The sequence below is a fragment of the Rattus norvegicus genome, chromosome 14 (assembly GCF_021556685.1).
Source record: "Rattus norvegicus strain SHRSP/BbbUtx chromosome 14, alternate assembly SHRSP_T2T, whole genome shotgun sequence".
Lineage (NCBI taxonomy): Eukaryota > Metazoa > Chordata > Mammalia > Rodentia > Muridae > Rattus > Rattus norvegicus.
This window is the reverse complement of record NC_141547.1, coordinates 41,518,771-41,544,150: the sequence shown is the minus strand read 5'-3', so window position 1 is coordinate 41,544,150 and position 25,380 is coordinate 41,518,771. Positions and strand designations below refer to the sequence as shown.

At 42.0% G+C, this 25,380-nt stretch overlaps 1 protein-coding gene across 52 annotated transcripts in view; it reads left to right on the top strand.

The window, feature by feature from the left end:
• Limch1 (LIM and calponin homology domains 1) overlaps positions 1–25,380 on the top strand; it is a 312,252-nt gene that overhangs the window by 227,678 nt on the left and 59,194 nt on the right. For 33 of the 52 annotated variants that reach the window (XM_087583019.1, XM_087583015.1, XM_087583013.1 and 30 more), the window contains 1 exon segment: positions 11,505–11,757. In XM_087583019.1, the coding sequence (XP_087439145.1) occupies positions 11,505–11,757 (253 nt within the window). 52 annotated transcript variants of the gene reach the window in all.

The following is a 25,380-nucleotide window of genomic DNA, read 5'->3' as shown; positions in this document are numbered from 1 at the left end:
TTTGAACACTGCCTAAGTGAGCATATCTTCTGCTGGAAAATGTGTTACATCATTTTTCCCTGGGTCTCACTGAATCAAGATGCTGTGCAAACCATTAGCTCATAAAGTGTGCCGAAGTTTATATACTGGGGATACAAGGAAGGGAAATGTTTAGTGAGTAACACACTGTGTAAGCAAAAAAAATGGTACTGCTCCCCAGGGAACTAGACATGTGCTTTATGTCCTTAAGAAATCTCTAGGGCCTGTGGCTGTGCCCTTCTTGATTGGCACCTGTTTTATCGATCAATTCGATGCTTAGCACATCTGACTGGTGGGCTAGGTTGGTGCAAATACCCACGAATGCATAATGTATACCCAGACTGCCTATTGGCCCCCCGAGTCTGGATTTGTTTTTTATGTAAACCTTGTGAAACTTGTATGGAATGACCAATGTTTTCTCTATAGAAATGTGTGGTCCTGTAGGCTGCTATGAGTTCAGTGACTGTTAAGAGGGACTCTCTTGTACCTTTGACTTTTCAGGAGGCAGGTGGCTTGTTCCTGCCTGTACAGACTTGTAGAAAGACAGCAAGGCTAGTGGGGTATTTTGTGATGTTGTTATTTCTATTTTTGCGTATGTCGCTGTGATAGTATTTTTGGACATTTTTCTACTTCTGAGATCAAGGTTATCTTTTGTGGCCAATGTTGCTTTCTGACATAAAATTCTTGTAGTAGTTTTGTTGTTGTTTGTTTGTTTGTTTTTGTGAAGTACTAGGGATTGATCCTTGGGCCTTGCAAGTTCTAGGTGAGTGGTGTACCACTGAGCTATGTCCCAGCCTGTCAGCTATTGAAGTCACTGCCATACTTGAGTATTTCACAGATCCAGGTTCTAAGTTTGATGTCTAGCACACCGTATCTCATTTAATATTCAGCGTAGGCATCTAATCCCATCTTAATTCATCCTTGCTCAGTGTGGGAGACACCTGTTTTATCAATCACTTCAATGCTTAGCACATCTGACTGGTGTTATAGGCATGCCTTCAGGAGTTTAAGCCTTTGTTCCAATATTTCGAAATGACAAAAACCACTGAAGATCTGGTAGTTTAGCCTCAAGAAAGTGTGGATCGAAACGGGTGCTCTTAGTTCACCCAGGCTACTTTGTGCCATAGAAGCTGTATTTCAGAGTCCCTGAGCAAATGTGTTTGCTCAGAACGTACACTTTCAGCAGATTAGCCTCAGGGCCACATAGTGTGTGACTCCTAAAGAATTCCATGGTACATTGTGAGCTGCTTGAAAACTATTTCTGAAATTTTATTTGACATCCTAAGTACCACCCACAAGCCCTGGAAGTTAAAGTACCAAGTTTGGGATGTAATTATGCTTCAATAAGGACCCAAGCGTGGCTTTGCTTTTACAAAACCCATCTCAATATTCGCTCATATTGCTTGCTTCAACTTTAAAGATAGGACTTTCCCACCTTTTTTTTCCATAACTGGTTCTATAGATGCCTTAGTCTGTCACTAGCTTTGAGGGGTTCAGAGTTTACATTGCGTCTTGAAAGGATTTGAGGTGGCGGTTAGTGATACCAACTAGAACATCCCAAAGCACAGTTTAGTTGCAGCCATTCAGGCTGATGAACCAGAGCCGACTGGCAAATGCTTTCTCTATCAGGCAGACGCTGTGGACTACAGCATCTTCCACACGTGTCACCAGCGGATAGCTTCAGGCTCATCAAGACCTACTGAAGCTTTAAAAGCAAAACCACCACCACATTTCTTAATCTTCCTCTAAAAATTCAGTGTAATTTTTGCCAAATACACATCAATTCTATAAAGCTTTTCTGTATGTTCCTTTAAAATAACGCTAATCAGTAAGAACATTAGTTCTAATGAGTGGTTCCACATTTGGAAAACTTTTTTTTTTTAAAGTGTGTCTTGAAATTTTTTTGTCCCAAGACTCACAACCAACATGGGGCAGCTTTCACATAGCATTCTTTGCCTTTATATTGGGTCCGTCTGGAGGGCTTCGACTCTGCCATTATGAGTGGGTACCCAGTGACCAATTCAAAGAAGATAAGCCACATTCAGAAGAGTCACGATTCTGGGAGGTCGGTGCAGTCTCCTGGTAGGAAATCTGTGAGCAACAGGCTTGCTTCGGCCACTTTATATTGCAGCCAGGTACTCGGGGCCTCCTTCAGCCTCTACAGCCCCCAGTGAAGAGGAAACGCAACCTTGCATTCATGTACACTGAAAGTTAGTAACATCATAAATACGATTCGAGTATCCCTATGTTTTATTGAAAAGATGTGTTCCAAAATGGAAATAAAGAAAAAGCAAAAGTAAAGTGCCAGAAGAAAATTCAAAGGTGTTTGTGACTTGGGAGTACTTGGCAAATAGGTGGAAAGAAGAGGACGCAGGGCAGGAGGTAGGGAAGCAGAATGGCTCTAAATCGCTTGTAGCCACATGGGAAAGATGAGTGAGACTTTGATAAAATAATGACGTGCCCTGGGCTCTGTTATGTTTTTCTAACTTTGGACATTCAGAGAGAAGCCAACCCTAGTAAATTTCCATGTCCACCAAACCAAGTGAAATCAAAGGCTTTCGCAAGCCTAGCCTGACAGTATGCAGGCAGGCACACGGTGCCAGCCTTTCTGGCAGAGGTCCTCACAACACTCGAGGGTCAAGCAAGTGCTCTCTCTGGTAGGCCATGGGAGCCTAGTATACACGGACTTTAAACTCCCAGGGCCACGGAGTGGTGGGACTGAAAAGTGGTCTTGGCTGTGAGTCTATGAGGCAGCCCACCTCACACACAGCTAAGCCATTCTGCCCTGGGACACTGGCAAGTGAACATCCCTTAAAATGCCCATTGAGACCATTCGGAGAGTAACTCAGTAGAGGAAAGAGCTGTACTTACATGTAGTGTGTTTTAATAATATGTTTCATAATATTTTAGATATTACACAGAAATATGGCTTGAGTTCTATAGGTTTTTAGAGCTGAAGAATCGGGTAACTCTAACCATCACTAAGTTGTCCTGGTAAACGGAGAGCTTAACTGCCTTCGTTCTTCTATCAGCACAGGGTAGTATTCCCCTGGTCAGGACTTTGTTTTTCCAATTGATAAGATATAATTGCCCAGCTAAGCATACAAAGCCTGGTACACATCCATCCCTTAAGAACATTCATAACAACCTGTAAAGGTGCAGCATGGAATCTTTTTTTTTAAATACATTGAAATAGATTAGTGTTTTTTTCCATCTTTATTAAATTGGGTTTTTTATTTACATTGCAAATGTTATTCTCTTTCCCGGTTTCCATGACAACATCCCCCCCAGCCCTCCCCCTCCCATTCTATATGAATGTTCCCCTCCCAATCTCCCCATTACTGCCCTCCTCCCAAGAATCACGTTCACTGGGGGTTCAGTCTTAGCAGGACCCAGGGCTTCCCCTTCCACTGGTGCTCTTACTAGTCTATTCATTGCTACCTATGAGGTCAGAGTCCAGGGTCAATCCATGTATAGTCTTTGAGTAGTGGCTTAGTCCCTGGAAGCTCTGGTTGCTTGGCATTGTTGTTCATATGGGGTCTCGAGCCCCTTCAAGCTCTTCCAGTCCTTTCTCTGATTCCTTCAACAGGGGTCCCGTTCTCAGTTCAGTGGTTTGCTGCTGGCATTCGCCTCTGTGTTTGCTGTATTCTGGCTGTGTCTCTCAGGAGCGATCTACATCTGGCTCCTGTCGGCCTGCACTTCTTTGCTTCATCCATCTTATCTAATTGCGTGGCTGTATATGTATGGGCCACGTGTGGGGCAGGCTCTGAATGGGTGTTCCTTCAGCCTCTGTTCTAAACTTTGCCTCCCTATTCCCTCCCAAGGGTATTCTTGTCCCCCTTTTAAAGAAGGAGTGAAGCATCTGCACTTGGGTCATCTTGAGTTTCATGTGTTCTGTGTATCTAGGGTAATTCGAGCATTTGGGCTAATATCCACTTATCAATCAGTGCATATCACGTGTGTTTTTTCTGTGAGTGGGTTACCTCACTCAGGATGATATTTTCCAGTTCCATCCATTGCCTATGAATTTCATAAAGTCATTATTTTTGATAGCTGAGTAGTATTTCATTGTGTAGATGTACCACATTTTCTGTATCCATTCCTCTGTTGAAGGGCATCTGGGTTCTTTCCAGCTTCTGGCTATTATAAATAAGGCTGCTATGAACATAGTGGAGCATGTGTCTTTGTTATATGTTAGAGCATCTTTTGGGTCTATGCCCAAGAGAGGTATAGCTGGGTCCTTAGGTAGTTCAATGTCCAATTTTCTGAGGAACCTCCAGACTGATTTCCAGAATGGTTGTACCAGTCTGCAATCCCACCAACAATGGAGGAGTGTTCCTCTTTCTCCACATCCTCGCCAGCATCTGCTGTTGCCGGAGTTTTGATTTAGCTATTCTCACTGGTGTGAGGTAGAATCTGTTTTGATTTGCATTTCCCTTATGACTAAAGATGTTGAACATTTCTTTAGGTGCTTCTCAGCCATTCGGCATTCCTCAGCTGTGAATTCTTTGTTTAGCTCTGAACCCCATTTTTAATAGGGTTATTTGTCTCCCTGCAGTCTAACTTCATGAGTTCTTTGTATATTTTGAATATAAGGCCTCTATCAGTTGTAGGATTGGTAAAGATCTTTTCCCAACCTGGTAGTTGCCATTTTGTCCTAACAACAGTGTCCTTTGCCTTACAGAAGCTTTGCAGTTTTATGAGATCCCATTTGTCAATTCTTGATCTTAGAGCATAAACCATTGGTGTTTTGTTCAGGAAAATTTCTCCAGTGTCCATGTATTCGAGATGCTTCCCCACTTTTTCTTCTATTAGTTTGAGTGTATCTGGTTTGATGTGGAGGTCCTTGATCCATTTGGACTTAAGCTTTGTACAGGGTAATAAGAATGGATCGATCTGCATTCTTCTACATGTTGACCTCCAGTTGAACCAGCACCATTTGCTGAAAATGCTATCTTTTTTTTCCATTGGATGGTTTTGGCTCCTTTGTCAAAAATCAAGTGACCATAGGTTTGTGGGTTCATTTCTGGGTCTTCAATTCTATTCCACTGGTCTATCTGCCTGTCTCTGTACCAATACCTTACAGTTTGTAATCACTATTGCTCTGTAATATTGCTTGAGTTCAGGGATAGTGATTCCCCCAGAAGTCCTTTTATTGATGAGGATAGTTTTAGCTATCCTGGGTTTTTTGTTATTCCAGATGAATTTCCAAATCATTCTGCCTAACTCTATGAAGAATTGGATTGGACTTTTAATGGGGATTGCATTAAATCTGTAGATCACTTTTGGTAAAATGGCCATTTTTACAATATTAATCCTGCCAATCCATGAGCCTGGGAGATCTTTCCATCTTCTGAGATCTTCAATTTCTTTCGTCAGAGACTTGACGTTCTTTTCATACAGATCTTTCACTTGCTTGGTTAAAGTCACACCGAGGTATTTTATATTCTTTGGGACTATAATGAAGGGTGTAGTTTCCCTAATTTCTTTCTCAGCTTGTTTCTCTTTTGTGTAGAGGAAGGCTACTGATTTATTTGAGTTAATTTTATACCCAGCCACTTTGCTGAAGTTGTTTATCAGCTTTAGTAGTTCTCTGGTGGAACTTTTGGGATCACTTAAATATACTATCTTCTCATCTGCAAATAGTGATATTTTGACTTCTTCTTTTCCAATCTGTACCCCCTTGACCTCCTTTTGTTGTCTGATTGCTCTGGCTAGAATTTCAAGAACTATATTGAATAAGTAGGGAGAGAGTGGGCAGCCTTGTCTGGTCCCTGATTTTAGTGGGATTGCTTCAAGTTTCTCTCCATTTAGTTTAATGTTAGCTACTGGTTTGCTGTATATGGCTTTTACTATGTTTAGGTATGGGCCTTGAATTCCTGTTCTTTCCAGGACTTTTATCATGAAGTGGTGTTGAATTTTGTCAAATGCTTTCTCAGCATCTAATGAAATGATCATATGGTTTTTATCTTTCAGTTTGTTTATATAGTGGATTACATTGATGGTTTTCCGTATATTAAACCATCCCTGCATACCTGAGATGAAGCCTACTTGATCATGATGGATGGTTGTTTTGATGTGTTCTTGGATTTGGTTTGCAAGAATTTTATTGAGTTTTTTGCATCGATATTCATAAGGGAAATTGGTCTGAAGTTCTCCTTCTTTGTTGGGTCTTTGTGTGGTTTAGGTATAAGAGTAATTGTGGCTTCATAGAAGGAATTGGGTAGTGCTCTATCTGTTTCAATTTTGTGGAATAGTTTGGATAGTATTGGTATGAGGTCTTCTATGAAGGTCTGATAGAATTCTGTACTGAACCCATCTGGACCTGGGCTCTTTTTGGTTGGGAGACCTTTAATGACTGCTTCTATTACCTTAGGAGTTATGGGGTTGTTTAACTGGTTTATCTGTTCCTGATTTAACTTCGGTACCTGGTATCTGTCTAGGAAATTGTCCATTTCCTGGAGATTTTCAAGTTTTGTTGAATATAGGATTTTTTAGTAAGATCTGATGATTTTTTGAATTTCCTCTGAATCTGTAGTTATGTCTCCCTTTTCATTTCTGATTTTGTTAATTTGGACACACTCTCTGGGTCCTCTCGTTATTCTGGCTAAGGGTTTAATCTATCTTGTTGATTTTCTCAAAGTACCAACTTTTGGTTCTGTTGATTCTTTCTATGGTCCTTTTTGTTTCTACCTGGTTGATTTCAGCTCTGAGTTTGATTATTTCCTGCCTTCTACTCCTCCTGGGTGTATTTGCTTCTTTTTGTTCTAGAGCTTTTAGGTGTGCTGTCAAGCTGCTGACATATGCTCTTTCCTGTTTCTTTCTGCAGGCACTCAGCGCTATAAGTTTTCCTCTTAGCACAGCTTCCATTGTGTCCCATAAGTTTGGGTATGTTGTACCTTCATTTTCATTAAACTATAAGAAGTCTTTAATTTCTTTCTTTATTTCTTCCTTGACCCAGTTATCATTGAGTAGCGCATTGTTCAACTTCCATGTATATGTGGGCGTTCTTCCCTTATTGTTATTGAAGACAAGCTTTAGCCTGCAGTGGTCTGATAGGACGCATGGGATTATTTCTATCTTTCTGAATCTGTTGAGGCCTGCTTTGTGCCCGATTATATGGTCAATTTTGGAGAAAGTACCATGAGGTGGTGAGAAGAAGGTCTAACCTTTTGTTTTAGGATAGAATGTTCTATAAATATCTGTTAAGTCCATTTGGTTCCTGACTTCTGTTAGTCTGTCTATGTCTCTGTTTAATTTCTGTTTCCATTATCTGTCCATTGATGAGAGTGGGGTGTTGAAATCTCCTACTATTACAGTGTGAGGTGCAATGTGTGTTTTGAGCTTTAGTAAGGTTTCTTTTACGTATGTAGGTGCCCTTGTATTTGGAGCATAGATATTTAGGATTGAGAGTTCATCTTGGTGATTTTTCCTTTGATGAATATGAAGTGTCCTTCCTTATATTTTTGGTGACTTTTGGTTGCAAATCGATTTTATTCAATGTTAGAATAGCTATTCCAGCTTGCTTCTTAGGACCATTTGCTTGGAAAGTTGTTTTCTAGCCTTTTACTCTGAGGGAGTATCTGTCTTTGTCTCTGAGGTGTGTTTCCTGTAGGCAGCAAAATGCTGGGTCCTCCTTATGTATCCAGTTTGTTATTCTGTGTCTTTTTATTGGGGAATTGAATCCACTGATGTTGAGAGATATTAAGGAATATTGAATGTTGTTTCCTTTTATATTCTTATTTGGGTGAGATTTTGTTTGTATGCTTGTCTTCTCTTTGTTTTGTTGCAAAACGATTAGTTTCTTGCTTTTTCTAGGGTGTAGCTTGCCTCCTTATGTTGGACTTTACCATTTATTATCCTTTGTAGGACTGGATTTGTAGAAAGATATTGTGTAAATTTGGTTTTGCCATGGAATATCTTGGTTTCTCCATCTATGTTAATTGAGAGTTTTGCTGGATACAGTAACCTGAGCTGGCATTTGTGTTCTCTTAGGGTCTGTATGACATCAGTCCAGGATCTTCTGGCCTTCATAGTTTCTGGCGAGAAGTCTGGTGTGATTCTGATAGGTCTCCCTTTATATGTTACTTGACCTTTTTCCCTTACTGTTTTTAATATTCTTTCTTTGTTTTGTGCATTTGGTGTTTTGACTAATGTGTGACAGGAGGAGTTTCTTTTCTGGTCCAATCTCTTTGGAGTTCTGTAGAATTCTTGTATGCCTATGGGTATCTCTTTTTTTAGGTTAGGGAAGTTTTCTTCTATGGTTTTGTTGAAGATATTTACTGGTCCTTTGAGCTGGGAGTCTTCACTCTCTCACTCTCTTCTATACCTATTATCCTTAGGTTTGATCTTCTCATTGAGTCCTGGGTTTCCTGTATGTTTTGGACCAGTAGCTTTTTCCGCTTTACATTATCTTTGACAGTTGAGTCGATGATTTCTATGGAATCTTCTGCTCCTGAGATTCTCTCTTCTATCTCTTGTATTCTGTTGGTGATGCTCGTATCTACAGCTCCTTGTCTCTTCTTTTGGTTTTCTATATCCAGGGTTGTTTCCATGTGTTCTTTCTTGATTGCTTCTATTTCCATTTTTAATTCCTTCAACTGTTTGATTGTGTTTTCCTGGAATTCTTTCAGGGATTTTTGTGATTCCTCTCTAAAGGCTTCTACTTCCTTACTTGTGTTTTCCTGCATTTCTCTAAGGGAGTTCTTTATGTCTTTCTTGAAGTGCTCCATCGTCATGATCAAATGTGATTTTAAATCTAGATCTTGCTTTCTGGTGTGTTTGGATATTCAGTGTTTGCTTTGGTGGGAGCATTGGGCTCTGATGATGCCATGTAGTCTTGGTTTCTGTTGCTTGGGTTCCTGCGCTTGCCTCTTGCCATCAGGTTGTCTCTGGTGTTACCTTGTTCTGCTATTTCTGACAGTGGCTTGACCATCCTATAGGCCTGAATGTCAGGAGTGCTGTAGACCTGTTTTCCTGTTTTCTTTCAGCCAGTTATCAGAACAGAGTGTTCTGTTCCTGTCTACTGGCTTTCAGCTGTTCCTGTGGGTGGGTGTCCTGAGTCCACCAGGCAGGTCACTTGGAGCAAAAAAGTTGGTCTTACCTCTGGTCTCAGGCCTGAAGTCACTCCTCAGGGCTTGGTTTCAGCTCTCCATGAGGGCAGCAACCAGAAGGGCCTGCCCCTCCTTATTCGGGGACCCTGTGCACAGGGGGCCCAGATGGCGCTAGGCGTTTTCCTCTAGAGTCAGAAATGTGGGCAAAGAGTAGTCTCCTCTGGCTTCCCAGGTGTGTCTGCCCCTCTGAAGGTCTAGCTCTCCCTCCCTCCCATAGGATTTGGGTGCAGGGAGCTGTTTCACTGGGTCCCTTCAGATCAGGGCACAGTCTGAACCACAGGGCTCCTGCAGCTTGAGTGCCCCTATCTTCTGGTTCCCAGGGGCCCTATACAGTTTCCTCTTGGGCCAGGGATGTGGGCAAAGGTGGGCAGAAGTGGCGGTCTCTCCTGCCCTGTAGTCTCAGGATTGCCCACACTTCTGGGTGATGAGCTCTCTCTCCCATGGGGTTTGGGAGCAGGGAGCTGTGGACCGGGATCAGCTAGGTTCAGGCGCCAGCTAGAAACCAGAAGTCTAGTCAGGTAATTTTAAGAAGACATTTTTTCCTCAGTGTTATGCACTGACAGGACAGAATTTTGGGGTGTCTAGAGAGCAGATTCTAGTTTCCCTGAGCCAACAATAATCAGCCATGGGCAGGGGAGGGCCCTCCTGGCCCCTCTGAGCCTATTTCTATCTTTATAAAGAGAGGCTACTATCAAGCGGAGAAACAAATCCATGTGCTTGGCAAGGCAAGGTGGCATATTTGTTTAAAGGCAACATTTTATTTTGACACTGATAGGTACACTTGTTAAGGCTTGTTGTGGGGAGGGAGCTAAGTAATGAATCAGACACTAACAAGTCAGGAAATGGCCAAAATTTCAGGAGAGAGGCTGTAAGCAAGCGCCATGAATAATTCATATTCTGAATATTCCACGTACAATGAGCAACTTGTTCACAGCCAATACTTTAAAGTCATAGACATTTAGTCATCATTGTAGCATCTGATCTCCAGGGTAAGTCCTTTCACTCCAATCTCACAGAAGAGGACAGTCAAGTGTGTTAGAGACAAACTTAGGAAGCCACAGTTCATGTCTGATGGACCCGGAACTGTTACAACCTAAATATTAGGCAGCATGTATTTAACACTAGGTGCCAGATACTGAACCAAGAGTCATAGGTGGAGTCAACCCTTCCAGTAGTCCCGTAAAGCAGATGACATCATTGCCCTCGTTTTACAGATTGGAAAATGGAGGCTTTAGTAGTCAGGTTAAAGACAAATAAATAGCAGGGCTGGAAATGAAGTGGATCTGACCTAAAACCTGGCCCACTACTCCCTCTGCCTTGTTCCAGGTCTTGGCTTTTCTTCTTAAGCGTAAATGTCTTTGTTACCAGCAGAGTCATTATGTCATTCTTGCATTCATTGATTAAGAGTTCAAGCATCATTAAAATAGCAGTTACTTATACAATCATGTTTGCCTTAACGATAGCTTCATTCTAACAGACCTTAGAAATCTAACAACATGAGACTTGGGCAAAAAAAATATGTTGGAATTATTGGGGCTGTTATCTAGGGGCAAGGCTGACGTTGACAGAGCCGAATTCCTTTACAGAAAACAAACAAGCAAACAGACTCTTTCAGCCAAACCATTTCCTGTAAACGAGCTTGAGATGCCATTGAATACACTGGCATGCTTTAGAAGTCTCTTGTTTTCAAAACAAAGGGAGGGAAAACTATGCTGGGGTGGGAGGGGGCATGATCATGAGTTGGAATGGACAGCAGGACAAAGATGGTCCCCGATCAGGAACCAAGAAAACTCCATGTAGAAGATGTAACTTCTTGGAAGACCAACCCTTAGTGACATCCAACTGGTCACTTTTCTAAGTTCTGCCATTCTCTTCTGTCTCTGCTACTAGATTATAATTTACACCTTCACCGTGTTCTGGACGGGGTGAAGATACACACAGACAAATAATTTCTAACACACACTTGTCAGAGTGCAGAGGACTCTGGCTGGAGATCAGTAAAATCCTCACTGGGGAACTGGTGAGATTTTCTTTTGAGTGCCAAAGCTCAAAGTTTGTCAGGCAAACAATTCTACACAGATGTATCACTTACAGTAATTTCTGGCACACTTAAGCTTACCTCTATTTTGAAAAAAAAAAAGGCATGCTTGTAGTTTTTTTGTTTTGTTTTGTTTGTTTGTTTGTTTGTTTGTTTGTTTTTGGTTTTCCTCACTGAAATTTGAGGCCTTTATCCAGAGGAGGCTAATTTAGACTGTTTTCCAAGTTACTAACTCAAAGTTTGAATTCCAGAACACACGAGAGTCTATAGAAATGCTGTTGGATGTTTCTGCTAACCCCCACACACTTGATCAGTATCCATCCTCTGTTTTCCAGGAAGAGGAAGTGATTCTGAATCAGACTTGCCCCACCGGAAGTTGCCAGATGTGAAGAAAGATGATATGTCCGCACGACGGACTTCTCATGGTGAGCCGAAATCAGCAGTGCCTTTTAACCAGTACCTCCCGAACAAAAGCAACCAGACAGCCTATGTCCCAGCCCCTCTGAGAAAGAAGAAGGCGGAGCGGGAAGAATACAGGAAGAGCTGGAGTACGGCCACCTCCCCCCTGGGCGGGGAAAGGCCCTTCAGGTAGGAGTGAGGTTTCTGTTCCTTGATGTACCTTATGAAGGGATGAAAGTGGCCAATGCATTCCAGAGAGCTTGTCATAAAATGTTGATTTCATGAAGGTCCCTAGAATCTCACGTGGTGCGCAGTAGATATCCAACAAATCCTTTGCTGAGGAGCTGCTGCTCTGAGGCCAGTTCTGTTGACAGAATGTGGAAAACACGTCACGTGGCCTACTGTGGAGTCTGCCCGATTTCTGATCCTGTTATAGTGGGTGTACAAAGATTATACAAAAATATTCTTAATGCTCTTCTATAGAACCAGCTCAGATAAGAGACACATGGAGAAAGCTTGAAGACTCAAGTGTAGACAAGTGTCACAATAAATACAAGATGTAGGGTATTTTGTTTTTAGAGAAGGAAACTATTCCCTTAATGTCTTTATTAATGTACATATTTATTCTGCAAGTATTTATTGTGTGTCTATTACATGCTGGATGCTGTATTTGGGGTTTAGGGGCCCAATAGTAAGATACTAAGAAACAGGTCCTGTCTTTATAAGGACTTAATATTTCATTATTATTATCTATGGTTTTCCCCACTAAGGAAATGCTTCTTAAAATTTGTATGTGTTGATCAAAACTAATGAATTTTACCTTTTACAGTAGAAAGGGTTTTTTGCTTTCAATATTGAGTTTTCAAGAGCCCTTGTTCAGTATGGAGGAGAAATGCATTGTAGGGATTAACAACACTAAGTTGACCTCACCTTAGCAGCATCCTATCCTGTGCTGTGACTATTTTTCTAAGTTAAAGGTGTTATCAAAATGCCTTAGAAGCGATGTCTAGTCCGTTCCCTGACCTGCCTGTTAGCTTGGTAAACTGTGTTGTCCGACTCACTAGTTACCCTGAAACCATAGAGGAGGAGGGGAGTGAAGCAGGGTCTCCCACTGAAGATGACCCCAGCAGCCAGATGGACCCTGACGGGAAGCCTGAGTGTGGGTTAGAAGCTCCTCCCAGCAATGGTAAGGCGCAGTCTCCTGAGGATGCTGCTGCAGTGCCAGCTGCTATTCCTGAAGACAGAGAGGCTGTGGAAAGGCAAAAACGCAGAAGGCTGGAGCAAGCTGGGATCAAGGTCATGCCTGCAGCACAGCGCTTTGCCAGGTTAGCTCTGCCAGCTGAGGGCTGGGCTGGCTGGCCTTCTGCATGCCCGCAGGTTTGGATTCTGGCTAGCAAATTGGATTTCTCATCCTGTTACCCCAGTTTCTACGTGTCCATCCCATCAGTCGCCTCTGCTCTGGACAAATAGAAATAGATACTCTGCCTTTGGGGCATGTCTCTGCTAAGTCCTTGCCTACATTAAATGGAGGTAAAGCGGGAGCTCCTCTCTGCTTCCTTAGACCCCATCCCTTCAGTCAGTTGTGTGGGCTGCAGGATTCACCTAGCAATAACATTCTATTTTCCTACTGCTTGTGTCTTGTTAACTTTCATCCCACTCCTAAATGGCTCATTACCCCATGGCCCATCATTAGAATAGGTTCAACATCTGGAAATAGAGGAAGGACAATTCAGAGAGAACAACTGACTTACAAAAACCCATGGGTCTGCCTTCTCTTAAGGAGTAGTAAGGACCGAACTTGTCAGTGTGTTTTCGAAAGCTAAGACTGGTACAGTGACCTCTCTTCATTGCAGCTTAAAGGCATTTAGCATACAGCGCGACTGACTTCATGAGGTGGGTGGGATGAAGTGTTTTAGCAGTCAGAGCTACAGAATTCTATGGGTCTACTGTCTTGTGGAGAGTTCCGAAAAGCTTGTTTCTTTTTTATGTAAGAACCACAGTGAGCCCCACAAATAATCTTGCAGGCAACGCTCACCTATCGAATGGATGCTCAGAGCGATTTGACACTTGGAATTCATTCCACACCCATTTCTTCCTTTTCATTTTAAAGGTTAGGAACACACTCGTGTTTTCAGAGGAAGAAAAAAAGGATGGGTGATTGTATTAATTATTTTTCTTGGTGCTGTGAGAAAATATCTGACCTAAGCTACTAAAGGGAAGCATGATTTATTTTTGTTCATGGTCTCGGGGGATTTTAGTCCATGATGTCAGGGAAAGTGTGAAGGTGGGAGGGGTTTGGTCTTATTGACAGGTGCATGAAGCAGCCGGTTTTATTGTAAAGAATGGGACCCATAAGGCCAAGCTACAGACCTCAACTTGTTCCCAGTGACTCACCTTGGCCAATCATATCCCTTGTCCCAAAGGTTCTAGAATCTCTCAAGCAGGGTCACCATCTAGAGATCAAATCAACAAATACGTGAGCCAGTGGAGATTCTGGGGAGAGTTTACATTCAAACCATAGCAACGATAGGAAGTAACCTATAGAGCTGGTCAGAGCTGACATGGCAGCCAGATTCAGGTACTTTGTCCACAGCACCACATCTGATCCCACACGTGTGTTTCACTATATGCTCCCTCCGTGGTTATCTCCATGGACTAATTCTTAATTGGAACATCCAGGGTTGGCTTTTATATATCTAATTGTAGGAAAACTTTTATTGGTTTAAAAAAGGATCAATTTCTTCTCGTCCCTACCCAAATATTTAAGCTACCTACCCTAAACACTAGAAATTCTGGTGTAAAAATCCTACTTGTGTTATAAGTAATTCTCTGAAATAATGAAGAATAATATCATACCATATCTTCTGAGTATTCAAATATTCTTTGACTGTGTTGGACATGTGCTTTCCCTGTATCCTTCAAGCATCTACTTATCCCAGAGACCAAGCTAGAAGCTAAATACGGAAATGAATAGCATCCCATCACCACGTACCATATTTCCAACTTGTCTGTCTCCCATCTTCAAGTTTAGAACACAGAGAAGATATTACTGAGTTATACAGATAAGACTATGAACAATCAAATCTGCACATCTTTGATGCACATACCTTTGTTTTTATCCTATCTGTGAATCCTTTAGAGGATGAGCAAGGAGATGCTAAGACAAAGTTGTGTACAGGCTGGGAGTTCAGTAAGTGGCCTGTGCCACTCGGTAACTGCAAAGCATATTTTACAGTAAAACATTGAATTCTTTGATAACAATTCTCATTCAATATATAGACATTTAGTCATGGTTTAAAATGTGGTTCTGGTGGGGATATTATATTTAGGTAGTCATTTTTTTTTGCTTCCTACATGTTTGCTGTTATCTGATTTAACTTTTTTATCTCTGTCATCCAAGTTAACTATGAAGCAGAAGTGTGCAGACCTGTTAAGGTCAACAGGCCTCAAACTTTCTCACACTATTTAAATTCATGTTGAGGCAGCCATATTCCTAGAGACAGCCCCAACTGCAGCACCATATATCTGTTCTGGTCACCATGAGTTCATTTGCTAGACAGGTTTTCAGTTTCTAGTTCACTCCTAAAGGCATGACCACCATGCCACATACACATAGCACATGCCACATGCACATGAACATGCCACATGCACATGCCAGATGCCATATACACATGTCACATGCACATGCCACATACACATGCCACATACACATGCCACATACACATATCACATACACATGCACATGCCACATACACATACCACATGCACATGAACATGCCACATACACATGCACATGCCACATGCACATGCTCCCAGCCCAGCATGTCTGCATTTTCTCACTTAACTTTTTCCAAGGCACAGTAGACTTGAGAGTTACCCTAAGTTTATCCACACTTAGGGTCCTGTTTTTAATGTGGCAGAAAGTTGCTTAACTGGAATGAAATGCAAATCATGGGAAAAAACCAGAAACCAAACAAACAAAAAACCAACCAAACAAGCAAACAAACAAAAAACCAAGACTCTCCGTGTGTGGAAAATGAGCTTATAAATCACTGAACCTATGCCAATGTCTCTCAAGGCATTTGACCCCAAGTCTCTTGTTTTGACATCCAGATGGATTCTGGTCATCACAGTTTTGGACCCAGGCAGAAGCTAAAGATAATTTTTGAGGCTGTTTCTCAGTTGGGAAAGACTTTGTCCAGGAAGTGCTGTACAAGAAATGGACAAACATATTAAAGGGTGGGAGCCAGCCTTTGTAGCCAGACCACTTTTCTGTCTGCTTCTCAAGAGTCCTCACACACCTAGTTGTATTACTTTTAAGCCACTATGCACACAGACCAAAGGTACAGTCATTCCACTTCCACACGATGTTAGAAGCCTAGAGGATCCACAAAATATAAACCAGGAGGTGCCTAAGCATCGAGGAGCAGAACATAGGACTTCTCAATAAATGTGTGGCAGTTAATATTTATTAGAGTTTTCCATAGAAGTTAAAAATTTATATAAACTGCTTTTTCTTCTATTTTATTTTATGACCATGTTAACTTAATTAACCCTCCCCCATAAGATTCTGCAAAAGAAGCCAGATTCCTTTTTTAGAGGGTAAAATAAGAACCAAGATTCACTTCCCCTTAAATTAAAACACCATGGAGATTTGAGTTCTCTTATTTGGCGTTTCCCATTGGAGAAGTCAATTTTTTACTGAATTATAGGTTTCACGTGACTGTGCTTCTTTCCTAATCATTAGCATGTGTTTCATCACTCACTAGTTCTGCTAGTCTGTGGATGTTCTCAACCACGCCGTAATTAATGACAGAGGGGACAGCTCTCCAGGGAACAATCGACATTTTAGAAATCTTCAGAGGAAGAGCAGATGTAGCCCAGTGCCAGACACACTCTTCTACATCCCTCTCTACCAGATGCTGGCTCCCTGCTTCTTTCTGCACAGATCTCCCAGTCTAGGGACCAGACAGACACAAGCATGACCTTTGTGACTCTGGATGTGTCTGCCGTGCCTGGAGACAGGGTAACAGGGAGGTTTCTGCTGTTGCCCATGACATTCCCAAGAGAACGAACAGGCCTTTCTGGAGAGCCCAGTTTCTTTGAATAGAACAAACTCACTGCCAAGCCAAGCTGGCTGTTCACTGCCAAGTAAAAGGGGGTAAAAGGGAATGCCAGCTCTTCCTTAGTTTATTTATAGTGTGTGTGTGTGTGTGTGTGTGTGTGTGTGTGTGTGTGTGTGTGTGTGGGTGTTATATGAGTGTTTCTGTTCTTGAGCATGCAGAGCCCAGAGGAGGACATTGTGTGTATGGCTCTGTCATTCTCCAGCTTGTTCCCTTGGAGCACAGTTTCTGGTTGAATCTGGAGCTAGGCTGCTGGCCAGAAAGTCCCAGTGGTGCCCTTGTCTCTGCCCCTTACTCCAGCACTGAAGTCAGGGAAGCTCCCTCTTAAAGGCAAGCGAATAGCCACTCCCCTTAAGTGGGTGCTGCAAATTTAAAGCCAGGTCCTCTCGCTCATGCAGCAAGGGTTCATCTACAAACTGGCTCCCCAGCTCCCCACCCCCTCCCTTAGTTTTAACCATTATCTCATATGCTTTAAAATATATAAATAAACCTTAGACACTCAGAGACAAACATTTTTTTCCTGCCCTATCCCATGCACTGGGCCCTTAATCTCTCCTGTCATGATAGCATTCCTTTTTCCTTCCTTTTTTTTTAAACATGAGGCTGGCAGGGTTGCCAGGCTATAAGCTGGGCTCTGTCTCACTGTAGTCCAAGCAGGTCTTGAACTTGGGATCTCCCTGACTCAGCATCCCAAGTAGCTGAGATTGCAGACCTGTCCCCTCAGGTGCCACTAGGGTTCTGCATTTCAAATTGCATATGGGTTATAGTCCTTCTAGTAAACAATGTCCACCCAGTAATTTCCAAACCTTTCAGTAGATACAGATCTGCACAGCCGGGCTTGGCTGCTCATGTGGACTTAAAGTCATTTAGCTAAGTTCATAAAACTTGAACTAAGTACCTTACTATTCTATGCAAAATGGACATCATATTTCCTGGTTTGTAGAGTCCTTGTGGTCACCAGTCTACGTATTAGCTGCTCAGATTTGTGGTTATTGAAAAAAATAAAAATATGCCAGAGTTTACCAATAGGTTGTTTTAAGGAATAAATAATACAGAATAGAAGTCATTGAAATCTTTTTGGTAAGTATATACTTGTGACTATTCTTCTACATATCTGCCTTCAATGCATTTTTATTTCATGGTCAGTGATGCCAGCCAATAATTTACATCATTTTTCATCTCTCTGAGATAGCCACAAAGCTCTCAATTTAAAGAATTCATACAATGAACAAGAATTACTCATAGTAACAGTGTTCCGGTTGGAGTAAAGATATTCCAGAGACGGGAATATCATGAAGTGGCCATTGATAGAGAAACTTTATTCAGTCTCTTCTTTGAAGCACACATATCTAAATTAAGATCACTTGAAATGAGTCCTGCCACACTGGGCAGTTAGCCTAAAAAGAAACACTTGGGAAATTTGCAGCCCAGCTGGGCTTGCAAGATGCATAAGGTACCAGATTCAAGCTGTTCAAATTGGCATTGTAAATTGGCAGGGCCATTTGCATACATGCATACTTTTTATTTTAACTAATTCTTTCAGAGATGAAGCCGGGGCCTCCTGGTCGAGAAGTAGAAAGAGTTTTAGTCTTAGACTTGGTTCATACAGATGACTGGCGCCACACTGAGGTGCAAGAATATGTGAGGTGTGTGCTTCCTACTGAAAGGGCTTTGTAAGATAATTTAAAATGTCGACCTAAATTGTGAGGTATGATTAATTAGCATTCTGCTATCATCGGTCTTCTGAATATGGTTGTGCAATGCAATTTACAACTCTATTCTAAGCACGACTCACAGAATCTCTTTATTTAGTTACCAAATTACTTCCCTTTCTCCTATCTCACGGTAATGATGATGCCTTTTTTTTTGGTAAGATGCTCTGCTTTCAAAGCTGTCCCTGGAATTGTTGTTGGCCCAGTCAGTAGCACAATGTTCTATTCATTGTCATGGAGCAGAGTCCCTGGAACCAGCCTGCCTTGATTTGTATTCGAATCTATGCACGAGCTCTTTGACCTTGTGCAAATTTATTAGCCTAGTTTTTCTACTTGATAAAATGACAATGAGTGTATACAGACCATAGGCTATGCAACTTTAGTGCTAGAATTACTATTAGGAGGAATTCTAATACATAGCTTATGTGCATTATCCACTGGCCAGCATCATTATAATCGAGGATTTTTTTTTTTTTTTTTTTTTTGCTTAATGACTCTGAAGTAGTTCAGTGATCTGATGTCTTCTTCTAACCATTCTTCATGGCCATAGTTGACTAATCCAAGTTGATCTTTGCCAGACATGTCAACTAAAAAAATAATTCAGGGAGGAAAGTGAACACAGTTTAGGGAGAGACTAGGCAGAAGACTGAGAGTTGAGTGTGCAACTAAGGGCGGGATTTGATGCTTTTGATAATGTGTGTGTTGAGTAAAACACCATGTACACATTTGTTTTAAAATCTTGAGATTTTTAGATCAATGGGACCAATGGCTAATAGTGGGGAGGGGTTATGAATATGACCAAGCATATTTTTATTTTCCAAAACTCACACAGGAGATCTGTTGTCACTAAAGTAATGACCTCTTTTGGTACAATATGACACAAAGTAATAGCCAGTGGACTAACTGGTCAACCAGAGTAGACTGATTGCTGTCTCTGTCCTCAGCCAGGTCAATTCCTCCTCTCTTCATTCTTGACATGAGTTTGGCTTTTGATAAAGAAAAAATTAATCTTTACATTTTTAGACCATGTATTTAGCTTGTGTTTCCATATGTGTGTGTGTGTATGTGTGTATGTGTGTGTGTGTGTACAAGTGTGCTATAGTGTGCATGTAAAGGTCAGAGGACAATTTATGGGAGTCAGTTTTCTCCTTCCACCACATGGCTCCAGGAATCAAAAGGCTGTCACTGTGGGCAACAGGCTTCTTCACCCACTGAGCCATCTTGCCTTACCTTAAGCACATTTTGGTGGGTCCATGGGGGCTGCAGTACAACTGATTGAGCTTGTGTTTGTGCATGCTAGGCAGGTTCTCTGCCACTAAGTTATGACCTCAGTTCAGGAACTTTAAATTGACTTTTCACAATCTTTAAATCACCCCAACAAAATAGGTACACTTTTTTTTAGAAATCAAATTATTTTGATTTGTTTGTCTGCTATGTCCTTAGCTCAAGAATGTTTAATCATCTTTCCAAAAGCTCACGCAAATAGGTATGCTTTTGTAGAAATCAAATTATTTTTATTTGTTTGTCGTCTTTTATGAACTGAGAAATACAATCAGTGATGGGGGATTAAACATTCCAACCCATATTGGGACTTCAAAATGAAACTGGTCTTTTAAATGGAAGAATGGGAAATTCTTTGAAGGCCACATAAGCACAACTGCTGTCTTGCTCACCATTCCAGGATGGAAAGAAAAAAAATAAGAGAAGTCCTAAAGCTTACTGCTTGACACGTTACCATCAGATTACCTTTAGCAATTTAAAGCTTCTGTTTTTAAGGGGCCTTCAAGAATCCTTTGAAAATGAAAATCATCTGTAGCAATAATTTGGCAGAGTGCCTTTACCATGCTGTCCTGCACTTCTACCAATAGAAAGGAAGCAGACCCGGCAAGATGGAGAGCCTAGGGAGTGGGGGAGAGGAAGCAGGTGTTGATGGGAGAATGCAGGGCTTGATCAGCTTGTATGTCATCCTCTGAGTGCCTTTAAACTGTTCCATATGTCTCCATTCAGCTCAGTGTGCTGCAGAAAGATCTTCCTTAGGCTTTGTACTGAGCACATGTCCTGTATTGTAGCACATGGCTTCATGCATGCGTTTTCCTCCAGAGTCTTATCTTGGGCTCCTTCTTTTGCTCTGTCAGCTAAAACCAAACTGGGTGGTACCTTACTGTGTGTATCACAAATGTGGTGATGAAGGTGGCGGTGAGGAGGCCCCTACTTTCCCCACTGTTTCACAGAAAGATTTTGGATTGTCACTTTCTGAGCCATTTAGGATCTTGCTGTTAAGGATGCTCGTTGAGCCCTGCAAATTATATGACTTCTCAGTGTTGTTTGTATCTGGCTAAATTCAAGGGGAAGCCTATTCTAATCGTGCTGCAACTAAAATGAAAGGTGCTGCCCTTTGAACTAACAGCATTGAGAGAACTTTTCAATAACAGCAAAGCCTGGAGATGGGGATTTAAACTTTTTTTTTGATCTGATTATACGGGGAGTTCCATTTGATTTTGCTCTATCAGTCAAAAGCAATCGAGTGAAGAGAAAGAAGCTATTCGTGATATAATCCTTCGGAAAGAAAACCCTTTCCTGGCCCACCAACATGGCAAAGACTCAGAGTCGGAAGACGAAGCTGCTTGCCTGCTGCCTGACCTTGAGAAAGATGACTTTGCTGCAAGGAGGGTGAGGATGAACCAACGCAAGCCAATGGTGCCACTTAACCAACTGCTGTACGGGCCTTACCGAAAAAACGATGAAGCGAAGGCGGGCAGCAGCCAACACCTCTCAAAGGGACCGTCAGACAAGAAAAATCTAGGATATAAAAGGTGTGCACTCTGTGTGTGTCTATATAAGAAGGAGCATCATTACGCAAAAATGCTTGGTACATGGCCCCCATCCCTCTCTTTCCAACCCCTTGTCTTGTAAATTTGCATCACTAGCCAAACTAGACATGGCCCACTGCCTTTAAGAGAACAACTAATACTTCAGGTGCTCCACTCCATTCAAAGGCCACAGAAAACAGCCACTGCCTTTCTATTAGTCTCTGGAATTAGGAAGTTTTAGATAGAAGGGAAAGAACAAAACTTATTCTTTCCTCTCTTACACAAACAAGATAAATAATGGTGGATTTTTTTTTACCAAAAGGGTAGATAGCTCAGTGATTACCATGTAGGTTTAATGGCTGAAGTTTAGATTCCCAGATCCATAAAAATCCAAGACGCAGTAGCATAAGTGTCTAATCCCAGCGCATTCCTGCCTACAAGGCAATGGGAGGTAGAGACAAGAGAAATTGTCAAAAGCTTGCAAGGCAGCTAGCCAAGCACGTGTCAAGTAAATAAGAGAGAGCCTGTCTCAAACAAGGGAAAAGGCGAGGCTCAAAACATGAGGTTGTCCTTTGACCTCCACATGAGGTCATGTCATGGCACATGAGCACATGTATTCACACATACAAACACACATCGCACACTTCTTCAGGCTTATAATGCTCTTCCATGTGTATTATCACAGAAGTCATTCTCAAGAGAACTTCCTACTCCCATCTTTCTCCCCTTATCTTAGTTCAAATGATCCAATCTGAACCATTTACGGACTGACATCACACTACAGGTGGAAAACCCCACACCTGACCTCACATCAGGTCAGGTGAAAATGCAGGTGCGCTGAAAATGTCACATACAGACCACCTCTGGGCCATGCCTGTTGAGTCCCAGGCTCAAGATATTTTATTATGTCTGTCAAAAATACTCTAAAATAAAAAAATAGAATCCAAAACGCTGCTGATCTAAAGTCTTTTAGGTCAGAGTTGTTCAGCTCATACATGTTGGGGTGACTGGAGGAAGGAAAATGTAGCCCCGTGGGATTTGAACAGTGATTTTTGTATTATGAGAGATGGCAAGAATCAAGGTGTCTACCTGCAGAATTTCACCCTGGAAAATGTATCATCTTGTGGTTTTTCCTTAAATCAAAATCTGAGTTCACATCGTCATTACTTCCCTGCCATTCACTTTAGAGAATTGAAGGCTATGGAACTAAGAATATCGTTCTCTCTCGCACTTCTTTGACTTAGAAGATGATCTTTAGGCAAAATTATTGAACTTAGTAAACAGCTGGTATTTTGTTGTTATCTGTGTTATGCTTTACTTTGGACATAGTTTTATGTAACCCAGGCTGGCTTTGAACTCCTTTTCCTCCTGTCTCTGTCTCCCAGATGCTAGGATTATAGATAGATGTGCACCACTCTGCTTGGCACACGTACACAAAGGCTTTTACATAGAATGTTTAAGTATACGATTGACACAGCTTTAGTTTAAACTACATTTGTCAACCTGCATTTAATTTAGTAGAACAACCTGAGAATATCAGTTCAGTATCTGTAAAGGTAAACAGTTACTACCCAGAGAAAAGAGTGTGTATTCTCTACTCTGCTTACAGGGACAAACCCAGACTCATGCTATGAAACAGAATGAGGTTGGATGTTGAAGCTTTCTTTCAGAATCATTACTCTCTACATTAACCGTTCACATCTGGGTTTCACGTCTGAACCATGCGCCTGCTATCTCCAGACTAATCCTAGAGTTTGGATTATGCCAAACTCATTACTGACATTTAGTGATGCAGTAAAAAAAAACCACATTCTAAGGGGGACTGAGAGATTCCATCAGAAAACTTGAATTCATTGTAGGGACTTCATTGTAGTGTGGGAATTGGGCATCGTTACTGTCAAAATGAAATCCCATTACCATTTTCGGCAGTCTTTCAGTCAGCCCTGGCTAGACAAGTTAGAGACTGAAAAAACTCTGCTTATTACAGTATTAAAATGTGGTATGAAGGACTGGCGATGTAGCTCAGCGGTTGAGCAGTCATGGAGCATGTGTGAGGCCCCAGGTCCCATCCTGTGAAGGTACCCACAGCTCCTATTAATCCCACAGTTTTGAGAAAGGAAAGGATGCTCCTGTCATTTCGCTCTGTCCCCTCCTCTGAGTTTCTGTACTTGACATTCTGTCTGTCTGCTCCCCTCTCTTTGAACTTGACTTTTTCAATGATGTGGGGGCCTAAATCAAATCAACAGAGACCAGGGGCATCGAGAAGATGTGAACAGAGTGGTGGCCTGCGTCATGCAAACCCAGGAGAGTGAACCACTGGAAATGAGTTTCAGGAAGGCACCAGACCTTCAGAAGGATGACCTGGCCCAGAGGAGAATCCAGGGCAGACTTAGCCAGCACCGTGAGGCTCCGAGCTTCATCAAACTCTCTGGTATTACAGAAGCCGACCTGGAGACTTGGGAGAGATTGAAAGTGTCAGGAGAGACGAGGTGTGCATTGGTTTAACCCCCAGCAGTGGTCGGGTTTAACATTTAGAGAATTGAGCAGTTACCCTTATTTCCTTTTCTGGTTTGGTGGCTAGAAAGTACCTCTCCAAACACAGAGTGTCTGGAAGTGAGCACGTTCTGTGAGAGAGGAAACATTAATACCAAGAGCTACGTTAGCAGAAAGCATCTTCTTTACCCAGCTGACTTTCTGCAGGCGGTTATTTATTCTCCTAGACTTGCTTACTATAAAGAATTTCGACTTGAATTTTGAATAACCAACCATTTCGCTTTGCCTACAGTTTTCTTACACTATCAATCCTGGTGTTTCGATTGATGCTTTGAAAGCAATAGAAACTTAAAGTACTATTTACCAAGACGAGGACAATGATCATTTCTTCATTTAAATGGTTGATGGGAGAGCCATTGGGTTCTAGCTATGGTAGTATTGTTCATATATTTAATTTTGTCTTTTCAACCTCACCTTGATTTGTATTTGTCTTGGAATTCCTGGAATTGATTTCTGGTTCTGACCAGGGATGGAGATGCTCAGAACACCTGTGCCCCAGAGCCCTCACCAGAAATCGATGCAGAAACCGCCATTCGGGATGACTTTGCCAGCCGTAAAGCAAGGGCCTATAAGAAAGCGCCCGGCCCCAGGCAAAAGTTTGTACACTTTGGGCCTGTGACAGAGATAGACCAACAAACTTGGCAGCGGCTCAGCATTGGCAAGGCGGGGCCTAGGGACAATGTGGAGGTTCTCAGTCACAGCAGCGAGAGCCGAACTTCCTCCAGGTCACCTCCCTCTACTACTACTTTTGACTTAAAAGAAGAACAAATGCTTAGTCCACAGAGTGACTACAGGTATTTCCCCCCTCTGGTGCAAAGAGGTCTGCATGGGACTCAAATGCTGCTTTTAAAGTTGGCTGGGGCTAGGGACATAGCTCTGTGGTACAGCATACACATAAGCTTAGCATGTGCTAGATGCCCAGCACCAGAACCAAATCAAAATCAAAATAAAACAAAAACCAACCAATCAACAAACAAACAAAAATTCAAGAGTTTGATGAGATACATTACACAAACCTCTAGAGAACATATATTTGATAGACTCTTCCACAGGACAGCAGAAAAACTGTACTGAGGGCCCATCACTGGGGAAGCATGTGTATGGTGATACTGGCCAATGTCTGTTTCCAGTCTGTTTTCATGGGAATCAGTGCCTGAGAAGGCCAGGAATATCTGCAGCCATCCCTTTTGGTCTAACCACTGAGCATCATCTTACTAGTTGAACCACTTGAAGTGGAATGTCATAATGATTCCGCTTGTGTCTTCCGAATACGTAAACCTGACGTACGCACCAACATCTCCCTCTCCTGTCCCACAGGTACCTTGTAACCTAGTTTTGGACATCCAAGTAGACCCGTAAAAGGGGGCTCTCCCTTCTCCTCAGCTTTCAAAATCTCCAGTAAATCAAGACTGGAAGGAGACTAGAGAATGGGTCTCTCTCGTCAGGATTTCTTGGTGACAGCACTGCTCAGACTAGGGAACCAGCTCATCAGCCTAAAAACTCCCCTCTTCTCTGGAGGCCCCTATCCAAAGCCCTATTCTGGGGTTCAGTTCCATCATCTGGTCTCCATTCTCTTAGGCAGAAGTAGAACATTGCTAGGTACCCTGCTTGCCC